The sequence below is a fragment of the Piliocolobus tephrosceles genome, chromosome 2 (assembly GCF_002776525.5).
Source record: "Piliocolobus tephrosceles isolate RC106 chromosome 2, ASM277652v3, whole genome shotgun sequence".
NCBI lineage: Eukaryota > Metazoa > Chordata > Mammalia > Primates > Cercopithecidae > Piliocolobus > Piliocolobus tephrosceles.
Window position 1 is genome coordinate 83,630,644 of NC_045435.1, and position 12,180 is coordinate 83,642,823.

The 12,180-nt window shown below is 39.3% G+C and overlaps 1 protein-coding gene across 3 annotated transcripts in view; it reads left to right on the forward strand.

The window, feature by feature from the left end:
* SFMBT1 (Scm like with four mbt domains 1) overlaps positions 1 to 11,190 on the forward strand; it is a 133,042-nt gene extending 121,852 nt beyond the window's left edge. For all 3 annotated transcript variants that reach the window (XM_023195554.2, XM_023195555.2, XM_023195556.2), the window contains 4 exons: positions 2,692 to 2,870; positions 3,113 to 3,358; positions 4,191 to 4,319; positions 5,160 to 11,190. In XM_023195554.2, coding sequence (XP_023051322.1) covers positions 2,692 to 2,870; positions 3,113 to 3,358; positions 4,191 to 4,319; positions 5,160 to 5,300 — 695 coding nt within the window. In that variant the 3' untranslated portion in view covers positions 5,301 to 11,190. The remainder of the gene's footprint in view (positions 1 to 2,691; positions 2,871 to 3,112; positions 3,359 to 4,190; positions 4,320 to 5,159) is intronic.
* Positions 11,191 to 12,180: the final 990 nt, after the last annotated feature.

Here is a 12,180-nt window from a genome sequence, read left to right on the forward strand (position 1 = left end):
GCCCATGGGCTTTAGTGTGCCAACTTTTATATATAGCATGTATATAAATTAGTTATTATATCTAATAGGATATGTAATTCATTCATAAAATCTGCAAGTATATATTTTGTACTCATTGTGTGCTTATGCTGTTCTAGCATTGGGGTAGAACAATAAAGAAAACATTCCTATCCTCAGTGAGTTTACCTTTAATGTAGGAGATAGATAAAGAACAAGGGAAGAAATTTAGAGAGAGAAATACTGTGGGGAACAGTGAAGCAAGGTGGGCAAGCAAAGTAGGAGAGTGAGGAAGGCTGGGAGTTGGGGTGCTGTTTATGCAAGGAGTCAGTGAAGTCTTTCTGACAGGTAACACGGTAACACCTTGAAGGAAACGGGAGCCGGCTGTGCAGAGAGCTGGGTGGGAGTGTCCTGGGGAGGGGGCATCAAGGGCACAGGCTTGAGGCAGGAGCTTGCTTAGTGTCTCCGAAGAGCAGCAATGAAGCCACAGTAGTTAGGGAAGTGGAAATAGGAGAGGAGGTAGTTGCAACCTCACCTTGAACTTTCATAGCACCTGTTCCCTGTCCTTGCTTATCTTCTCCTTTGAGAAACTGGGGCAGGGGTCACATAGGATGAAATTTACAATATGAAGCCTTGTCAAGGCATTGCTACCCAAAGACAAAATTCTGATCCTACCTTTCCTTAAATTCTGCAAGCCCTATGTCACTTGGGAGAATCAATACAGAGGAGGATTTTAACCTTGTTAAAATGGAAAGATTTCTTTTAGGGATCTGTGCCTCTTAAACTATAGTGCATGCAGATCACTGAAGGATCTTGTTAAAATGGAGCTTCCGATGTATCAGGTCTGTGGGTATCTGGGTCCTGAGTATCTTATCTGCATTTCCAACAAGCTCCCAGATGCCACTGATGCTGCTGATTCATGGTCCATACTTAGTATGATGAGCTTTCTAATCAGTATTTAAATTACAAAATCATGTAAGTCTAACCTTCTAGTTTCTATTTATATTTACTGGATTGTAAACTCCGTAAGGGTAGGAATTATCTTAGCCTCTTGTTGTATCAGACTCAGCACTTAGTTTAGGAAACTGCAATTATTAGGAGCTGAGTGAAAAATACTATTCATATAAGTACATGTATAAGTACACTACTCTGAAGGAAGACATGTGAAGGGAAGATATGTGGATTTTATTGTGCCTTTTGTCTGAATTTATCTTTCACAATAATATAGTTGAAATTAGCCTAGGATTTAGAAGGACAGTCACGATTTTTCCCAATTAGTAATTTGAATGATGTCAAATGGATTCATATCCTTTAGAAAATTTAAATTTTTTTCATACAATTATATTTTGATATTACTTTAATATATAGCTAGAATATATAGGTTTCATTTCTGCAATGTATATTCTAAAATTTATATGAAAATGCAGAGGATCTAGAATAGCTGAAACAATTTGGAAAAAAAGAATAAAGTTGGAAGACTTAGTCTGTCTCTTTTTTTTAACCATTAAGTTATAATTATCAAAAGAGACATTAAAGAATAGTCAAGCCAGGTGCGGTGGCTCCCATCTGTAATCCCAGCACTTTGGGAGGCCGAGGCAGGCAGATCACCTGAGGTTAGGAGTTCAAGACCAGCCTGACCAACAGGGTGAAACCCCACCTCTAGTGAAAATACAAAAATTAGTTGGGCATGTGTTGGTGCATGCCTGTAGTCCCAGCTACTCAAGAGGCTGAGGCAGGAGAATGGCATGAACCCAGGTGGTGGAGGTTGCAGTGAGCCAAGATCATGCCACTGCACTCCAGCCTGGGTGACAGACTCTGTCTCAAAAAAAAAAAAAAAGAAAAAGAATAGTCAAATAGAACAATTGGACAGACCGCAGGGTCCAGAAATAGAGCCAAACTTAACGTGGTTAAATGATTTTCAACAAGAGAGATGAAGAAATTTAAGGGAGAAAGGAAATTCTTTTTAAAAAATAGCACTGGTACAACCAGATATCCAAATAGAAAAGAAACATATAATAAAACACATGACTCAAAAACATTATACCTAGTGAAAGAAGTCACACATGGCCGGGCACGTTGGCTCAGGCCTGTGATCCCAGCACTTTGGGAGGCCGAGGCAGGTAGATCATGAGGTCAAGAGATCGAAACCATCCCGGCCAACATGGTGAAAACCCATCTCTACTGAAAATACAAAAATTAGCTAGGTGTGGTGGTTTGTGCCTGTAATCCCAGCTACTAGGGAGGCTGAGGCAGATGAATTGCTTGAACTCGGGAGGCAGAGGTTGCAGTGAGCCAAGATGGTGCCACTGCACTCCAGCCTGGCGACAGAGCAAGACTCCACCTCAAAAAAAAAAAAACAGTCACACACAAAAAAGTGCTTACTGTGTGGTTCCATAGAGGCAAAGCTAATCTATAGTGATAGTGTTTAGAATAGTGGTTGCTTCTAGTAAGGGGCACTGACTGAGAAGGGACCATGGGAACTTTCTGGGTTGAAGATGTTCTGTATACTTTGATATGGAGGGACCATTCCATACTAGTCAAACCGTGTACTTCAGATCTGTTTATTGCACTCTATGGTATTTAAACCTCAATCAAATACAATGTACCTGTTTTTTTGCTATGCTAATAAAATCTCTTATGGTTTTGAGGTGCACAAAAATAATGAAGCTACTTCATTTTGTCATCCACATTTAGCACATTATTATGGAAAGAAGAAAAATAAAAGAATTGGGAGGCCACCTGGTGGGCATAGTAACTTAGCTTGTGCCCTGAAAAAAGCCAGTAAGAGGAGAAAGAGGCGGAAAAATGTTTTTGTTCATAAGAAGAAACGCTCCTCTGCATCTGTTGATAATACCCCAGCGGGCTCTCCCCAGGTATGAGATCTGTGATGTGCCTGTAATGTCTCAAAGCCAGGTGACCACTGCTTTATAGTATGGACACAGAATGCCTGCAGGTCTTTCTAACTCAGATCTCTGGCCAATAGAAGATGGTTTTGTGGCCCAGGAACTGGTTTGTCCTGAATTTCTTTTCTTTCTCTATTATTATTTTTTAAAATCATATGAAACCTGGGATTGATGTCCTGAATTTCAATGAGACTTCTCTCCTTTTCCTGCAGGGAAGTGGGGGTGAAGATGAGGATGACCCAGATGAAGGGGATGATGATTCCCTAAGTGAAGGCAGTACATCCGAGCAGCAGGATGAGCTACAGGAAGAATCAGAAATGTCAGAAAAAAAGTCATGCTCCTCTTCTCCCACCCAAAGCGAGATATCCACATCGCTGCCTCCAGATAGACAAAGGAGAAAAAGGGAGCTTCACACCTTTTCATTTTCTGATGATGAAAATAAACCTCCTTCACCAAAGGTACCATTTTAAAAAGTTTATTTTTTATTTCTTTCTCTCTAGAATTTTCCTCTGGAATATGATTATTAATGATAATTGGCATTCTACTTCTTTCAATACAGACTTATGTAGAATTTCCAGGGTCTCTTGTAAAGTGACCCCAAATGCAGTGATTTACATGTGTTTCAAGGATTAGTTGAGATCACCTACTTATGGGGGAAAGTCTCTCTCAGAGTAGCTGCTTGTTTTAACAACAACAACAACAAAAAGCTCCATTGCTAGCTTATTTGTAGCTTGTCATTTAGTTTTGGGAAAACTGCCTTTTTAATATATATTTCATAATATATATGGTTTTGTGGGAAAAAGTTATTTATCCTTTTGATTCTGGGTTAAGCCATTTGGTTTAGTATATTTACTATATACGTATGAACATTTTATAACATATATGTAACAGTAAAGAACAGCAATTAAGTTAGTTCAAAAACCAGATTGCTTTTTAAGGATATTCCATGAACAGAAGCAGTAAATGATTCCTCCTGGTAGTTTATTTAGTTAAGCCTTCTCTCATTGGAATTAGCATCCCCTTCTCTTTAACACCCTATTTTTCTTAAATTGTCTAAATTATCTGTGCTGAAACATTGAGATAAATTCTTTCCCATTGATACTTGGTATTATAAAAGACATTTCCTGAGTACCTGATGCATGTAGGTCTTTGACATCCTTGCTGGGAGAAATTGTGTCCTAAGACCACTTTAAATCATGTCTTGAAAGATTATGAGTTTAGGTAGAGAGAATTTTTTAGAATAAAATAGCCTTAACACCGTTTGGTTTGATTGTGTTGTGGGGAATGAAGGAAATAAGGATTGAAGTTGCTGAAAGGCTTCACCTGGACAGTAATCCCTTGAAGTGGAGCGTGGCAGACGTTGTGCGGTTCATCAGATCCACTGACTGTGCTCCATTAGCAAGAATATTCCTAGACCAGGTAATCACAGATTCCTATAATTTTTAGTAATGTCTTTTTAGCAATAAATTATGGATGTAATAGTCAACAATTTATTTACAAGTTTTAGGAAAAATATTTTGATCCAAAAGAAAAGAATTGTCTTAATTCCATTTTTAGGAGTCAAAGATGATTAAAAAAAAGTTATTTATCAGACTTGCTTCATAGTTTAAGCAGATTATCATTGCATTCCAATTTTTCCTAAGAATTTGATTCTGTCCCTCCAATATCAAGCATACCATGCTTAATTGTCCACATCTTTTCAAAAATAATGATTTACTTGTTTTAAAAAATAGCATCTGTCATGTTAGGCTCTAGAGTGGTGATGAGTTTTAAGGCAAGCTTGCTGAAACACAGCCAGTGGCCTTAAACATTGACATAAGTTTTGTTTAGATAGTTAGGGAGGTTCAAGAGCTTATCGGGTTTTTATGAATGTTACAGAGTAGGAAAACATTGAAGTTGATAGTTAATCCTTTGTTTCAGATTTAGAAGGAACCCTTTAAAAAGATGGCACAATTAGTTGCCAGTTACAGGGCTAGTAAGTTTACTAAATTTCTATGGGGCAGAGACTCTGTGGAATGGATTCTTATCCTTGGTAAAATTTTATTGTCCTCAGTAAAACTTTATTAATTCTGAAGCTTCATTAGTATGGAAGACTGTGGAGTCACTTAAAAGGAAGTGTGTGATACCTAAGATGAAAAATTAAGGAAAGGAAAGCATAGGGACTCCAGTTTTGACAAAGCTAAAGTGAGGAGAGGCTGTCATGATCAAGCTGCCTTTCATGTGCACATCACAGATAACTTGTCTTTTATGCTTTACCAGGAAATTGATGGGCAGGCCCTATTGCTCCTTACCCTTCCCACTGTTCAAGAATGCATGGACTTAAAATTGGGCCCTGCCATCAAACTTTGCCATCACATAGAGAGGATCAAGTTTGCTTTTTATGAGCAGTTTGCCAACTGAGAAGGACAACCAAAGTGAGCTGGATCTTTGAAGCACAAATGCAGCAAATCCTTCACCCTGCTTTATAAGTGGAGCTGGAATAGTCCTGGGGCTCTGGGGCCTGCAGGTGTCAGCTTGCTCTCTTTGCACTTTCCGGGAAGGAGGACTCACAGTGAGGAGGCAAAACCTGTGCACAGAAGTGGATTGCCTGCCGGTGGAAATGTGGACATCTCTTGTTCAGCAGATGGCAGTTTTAAAAAAATAAAGGTTGTGAGGAAAAGACTTATATAAGAAGAAAAGCATTTCCAGTGGTGTGGCCTGAAAACAAAGAATAACCTAGGCTGCTGGAAAGCACCCTTTTGGTTGTTTTCATTCTGTTCCCTCCCATTGTATATTGAACTTTGTTCTCTGCTTCCTTTATCTTGGAAAGAGAGGACCTAGCTTTAAGTCAGCACTGATTTGGGACTGTTCCTAAAGGCATATCAGTGCTTCACTGTCATTGTGTTTTTAAGCTTTTTAAAATTAAAACAGTTCATTTTGGGGATGATTATGTGGCTCTAGGGTTTTGAATGTATAGTCACACTTTGGTCCATTTTAAAATCGATTCTTAGGAGTTTCTTTGTTTACTACCTCTGTTGATAATTGAGCTTACAGCCATGTATGAGGTTTTTTGTATGATGCCATTTTTAAGCTACATGAACACTAAAATTATGACAGAATTTGGAGGGGGGAAACTGTTTGCTTTCTTAAAAACATTATGTGGGCACTTACACCAGTTCCTTAACTGACCTGATCTAAGAACTCTACTGTTACTGTTCTCCATCTTGACCCAGCCTGGGCTGCCTGTGTTAAGTAACATCACCAAGACTGTTAGTATTTCCGTTTAATTGCCCTCTTCCTGTTCATTCTTAGAGGGACTTCAGTGACTTTTATTTTGTGTTTACTTTTCTCTAGAGTTGTTTGTCTACCTCTGTTTCATTTCTATGGTCTTTACTTTGGGTGAAAATCAGTAGGTGTTCCATGGACCCACAGCGAAGCCCATTTGTCCTTCTTTCCAGGTGTCTCCACTGTAGAAGCACAGCACAGAAAACATGTTTTGGAGGGTAACGCAGAGCATGGAGTTTCTGTAGCAGTGTCCTCAGTGGCTGGATAAATATTGTGACGTGGTTAAGGATTCTGGAAACCTCTTTGCCTAGCCACACTTAGACTTTTTTCAGCTAATCCTTTAAATTGAATATAATCTTTAGTCCGAGGATTCCCATTTAAACAACTCAGTATTCTTTTAAGTGTGTCTTTTAGCTCGGCTCAAGTTAACATGAAACTCCAGGTGAATTTTCACTTATGATTCCATTGCTAGCTTTTATATAATAATAGCATTTGCTGCACTATTCTAGTCATCAGGAGTGAGGAAAAACACATACCTAGGTTGTCTCCCTTAAATGGTTTGCTTTGCTGAATGCTTTTTTATCCTAATCACCTGCAAATTTATAACCCAATTATTCTTCCTCAAGATTTGAAAATGTTTTAATCCTGCAAACTGGGTGAATTCTAAACAGCTCTACAAATATAAGGAAATATTACAGCAAATTTTAACTGATTGTGATTTTTTTTCCCCATTCCCGACCACCCCAACCTATTTTTGTGGACATTGGTGAATAATCTAGAGCCTCTCTTCTTTGGATAATATATAAACCAGCTTAACTCAAGCCCTGCAACTAAATCATACATGAAGACATTAACTCTTTGCTTAGGTTCCTAACAGATACACCTGAGAAGAAGCTTCATTTAAGTAAAAATTAATATGTTTGAAACTTTAGAGATCCAGTTTTTTAAAATTCTGTGTCTGTGGAAGAGAAGGATATACAAGGAATGCTAGGGAATAATTAGCATTAAACATTAAGCTTTTGGTGGGTAGTGGTGGTGGTGGTGATCTTGCTTAATGAAATTTCCTGAGAGTTCAGTCAAGGCACTAAGGCAAAGAGGGCCCCTTGAGGAAGAACAATGGAACAGAATTTCTGGAATTAATGTTTAGTGCCTCGTGTTGTTATCTTATTTAGGAAAGTGAAACACATTTCCTACAAGAGGGAATTCAGCAAGCACAAGAATAATGAATGCTTTATTTTGTCTCTCTTTTGACTTCTCCAGAAAACACAGAATTAATAATCACCTCCCTTCACAGGTGAGGGGATGAAGGCCCCAAGGGCGAAACATACAGCCCCAAGTAATCTCTGATCTGGGTAGAGTCAGAGCCCAACAGGCTTGTTTATACTATGATTATTCAGGCTCAGCCTTCTCCTAGAGAAAGGCTTACTCTAAATGGTCAAGTAAGTTGGGTTTCCCTTAATGTTTCTTGCATTCTCCTACTAAGATATAGTTTATTAGGCAATTGCATAAAGAATTATATCCCCCAGCCCTGACTCCCATATATTATGTAAGTGAGGATAATTGTTTGGGAATTTAGCACAGGGCACTTTTTTTAACTTAAAATTTGAACTTAATTTACCTCACAAAGCTGCTGGGACTGGACTGGATAACAATGATGTTCTGGTTACTGTGATGCTGAAACAGATTTCAAGACAGATAATAGCTCACCATGTTGGGGTAAAATGTTGGTATGTTGCACATAGGTGCAAGAACTTTGTGTTTTAGAGAGACCAACTTCTTAAATGTGTAACAGTTACATTGTGAGGGGACTGCATTGGTCTGGATTTCACCTGCACCTGGGCCTATAGCCTGCCTGAGGTCAGAAAAGTTTTCATGACCCATTTTTTACCCTGAATTGACAAGTTTAGAAAACAGGTTAATGGACTATTTCATCCTCCTGGACCTTGAAAAGCTGGCTGACCAATATTAGACTATTACTGCTACATTAGTGTGCTAGGGAAACCTTTTTGCTGCACATGCAGATTTTTCTGTGACATTTTGACTAGATTTTGTGGGCTTCTGGGGACTATGCTATTTTCCTTTGTAAACCATCTTCATCCTTCTCATTTGAAGCAGAGTTGAAGTGGCTAACGCGGGGAATGCATTTGTGGAAGCTTGCACCCTATCTGCCTTTGTTCAGCAATGCAGGTGGCTCCTAGCATTTATCTATGTTATAGATATGTGAGGTCAGGGAAGGGTACTTACTAACCTCTGGAAAAGATGAGCTTCTTGGTAAATATTTATTGACTTATGGTAGAAGCAAACATAGAAAACTAGTTCAGAACTTAGCCTTAATATGCCTTTTCTCCTGGAAGTAAAATTATTCTCCCTGTGAGACAGAAGACATTGGACCTTAGCTTCCAGAGGACCTGGATACATTTTACTCACTCTCTAGTACCAATTCAGTTACTAATGTGGTACCTGAATACAATTTAAAAGCTTTAGGAGGCCTTAGGTAGGGTGGGACTCAGAATCATTTCCCTCTCTCAAGCCAACAAGTTTCTGAGGAACACACAGAACATCAGATGATCTAGATGGGAACATTTGGGAAAACTATCACAGGCAATTATATTTACTTGGCACCTATATCACCAAAGATTGTTCTATTTGAGACACCATTTACTGGTTTAATTGATCAACAGTAGAACATGCCCTGGATTTGAACTCTGATCCTGTGTATTGAGGATATGCCGTGTGTGCACACACCAGTTCAAAAGTGTTCTGTGTTATCAGTAGGAAACCTGTTGGCCTTATGAAGCTAAATGAGAAGAAATCTGCATCACTACAAAAAATGAAGTACAAATCTTGGTGGGGACCAGAAGCGGACTTTTCAAGCTTGGATTTCCTTGCTCCTGGGTCCATTGTAAGCAACCATATGTTTGTCATGGTGCTCACTCAGAAATCGTAGGACAAAGAGCCTCCTGCAAAACCAAAAAGAAATGTTACTGTCCTGCAATTATAATTCTTCCTTGACTTTGTTCACTTTAGATGTTTTACTAGTGAGTTTTGATGACTCCCACCCCTTATGTGAGAATGTGTATACTTTGGAAACTTGAATTTATCCAAACAAGCTACCTATGACTTAGAATCTGGGCATAAGTTTTAAATTCAATGCTCAGTCCAAATGGATCTGGTTCCAGGCCCACTCCAAGGGTGGTTCCAGGTGTGTTTATTCAGTGCTTGTACCAGACCACACAGGTAGCCTTGTTTCTGAGGGCAGCTTTACGGGGAGGTGTAGAAGGTGGTGGGCAGCAAATGCACTGCAGAGTCATTTACTTGGGTATGGTGTTTAAGGAGCCTGAGATTTTCACAAGAACCAGCAAAACCAGGAGTGGAGAATTGGGGAGAGAGAGAAGTAGGCCTAAAACTCCCTCTTCTTGTGTCTTTTTTGACTTAATACACCATTGGGTCTGTCCTGGTGCTATGGCCTATCACAAAGGACTGTTTTAAGAGAGAAGCAAGCCACAGCCTTGCCAGATAAATCTCCAACACCAGCAGAAAAGCATGAACCCTAATTTGTGGGAGGCAAGGGTCTCCCATTATTTCTGGAGGCAAATGGTGCCTTCTAGTGAAATGGTGCCACCATTTGCTGATGGGGGTGCCTGTTCTCAGGATGTGTGGAAACTCAGGCCTGAGGGTTTCTACATGGTTTATTCAATCTAACTGCATACCTAGCTTGGCAGAATGGAGGTGGACAAAAGTGCTGAAAGGATGAGGGTAGGCTTTTAGGGCAAATCAAGTCACAAAGCAGATGATTGAGGGAGGTTACAAAGCTTAGGCAGAGTTAAAGTTGGGCAGTCCGTTAGCTCCTTTTGCAAGAATCTCTGGAGAAGGTAGTTTGTTTCTCTTGAGATTTTAAGTGCTCATTTCTTTTCCCCTCCTTTTTTTTTTCATTGAATATTCTCTAAAGACAATCAGAGGCCTGCCAGGGAGGGACTCCTGGCTGGTTCCAGCACTGTCCTTAGGCCTCTTTTTAATACTAACTTGTTGGAACTGATGCACTTTGTTTAATGTATTTTGCCTTTTTTTTAAGCTGCTCATTTAGAACAAAATCAAATGCTTATTGCATTGTATCCTTCCTGCTTGCTGTTTTTCCTCTTAATTTCAAGTTATGCATTGAAGATAAAAGTACACTTAAGAAGTATGCACAAGAATACCTATTAAAATAACTCCCATCAAGTTTGATGGTATAACTTCAAAGGATTAAAAAAACTATTTTGGATTAATATTTTGCGTGGTTTTTTTTTTTTTTTTTTTGTAAATATGATTGTATATAAGCTTGTGGTACATTATGACAGTTTTAAGTGGTTGTGAGAACACTAAAGAAAACAGGTCTTAAGCTATGTTTAACCTTAACTTTGTGCTGATTTGACAGCAAGGAAGGCATTTTGGCCAGAGTAAATTTTTTCAAACTCTTTCCAGTGGGACCTCCGAGAATCATTTCCAAATGGATGAAAAGTTCCTTCCTACTTTAATAAAACTCCAGAATTCTTTCCCCTCTCTTGCTGTCTCATCCTTTACTTTCTGGATTTAGGTGCTTTTTAATTCCAGTTCAGGAAAGACAGGAAGAGTAGAATTTCCCCATAGCAACCTTGCTCCTGGCATTGGGGATTCTGCCTCTGATCTCCGAAGACTGCTTCTTGTTTGTTCCTCTGTGAGCCTTAAGGATTCCTCCACAGCTGGATGTGCAGAACAATTCTTTGTCAAAATCATCACTTTTCAGCTCAGTGTCCAATTTTCCTTGAGCTGTCTGTGTCTTTAAGCAATCAATAGTCTCCTTATGCCCAGCCACAATCTCTTCTGCTTTAACATTGTACTGTTAACTGTTGAGCACCCTCATAAGATCCCTCTTAGACTAAAAGATAGTTCATGCAATTTTAGTTTTCCCTTATCCATTTATTTTCTTAATCTGATTTTCTGTATTTGCCCACGGCCAGTACTTGTGGAGATTTTAAAATTTTATAAATTAAAATTCCATTTAAATTAAGCATTGTGTTGCATGTTCTCTGTACCAGGCACTATGTTGAATTTGAATTGAAGGGTAAATAAAAACAATTCCTGCCCTCAGGAGGCTCACACTTAGCTGTGGGGGAGAGAGAGGTGTACAGCTGTCAAATTTAGCAGTCTGAAAAGGTTTGATGGAACAGTACACACAAGGTAATGTGGGAGCAAGAGGGAGAGGGAGGTCAGATAGGCCTTGATGCACCTGAGGAGCAGTTCATGGAGCAGGGAAAAGGGAATGGCATCCATGCAACTAGAATGCTACATAAAGGCACAGAGTTGAGAAAATGTAAGAGAAGGCTGGAGAACTGCATTTTTATTCTCTAATCAGGTTAATATTCCTGTTTACCAAGAAAGCTTTTAGATAGCATTTAACCCTCTTAGGTAATTGGAATTTGGGGGTCTATTTAATAGGAAAACTTTTTCCTAGAGATATTTACTGTTGAAAACATGTAGCTCAGTGTCAACTGGACTCATACCATGTGTTCACTGACATTCTGCAATAGGAAAGTCAGGGGCTCTAGAGCACCAACAAGAGGGTGTCCAGAGAGAGCCTAGATTGGGCTGGAGGAATGGATGAAAGAATGGGGACTCAGGGTCTTGTTAAAGGCAGAGCACAAGTTCTGAGAAGTTGGAAAGGGTTAGGTGGGAGTGTGTGTGTGCAGGGGGATGTTGCAGCCTGGCAAATACCAATCGTTTGTCTTTTACGCTCTGAAGGTAGTTGTGCTCCCCAAGTGAATAAGGTGGGACATGTGCACGTCAGGTTTTTAATGTGAAACCTGGTATATTTCAAAATGAAAGTGATTGGATTCAGGTGACCATTTAAATTATGTCTATGGAAAAAGATAGACTTGGGGCCTTGATAAGCCTTTAGCTAGGGAAGTAGGAAAAAGACTCAAATGTCTAGGTTGGAAGGAAGACTCCTGTGCGCAGTCTTAGATTGTTTTCCTTATTCACTTGCTTCAGAATAATCCAG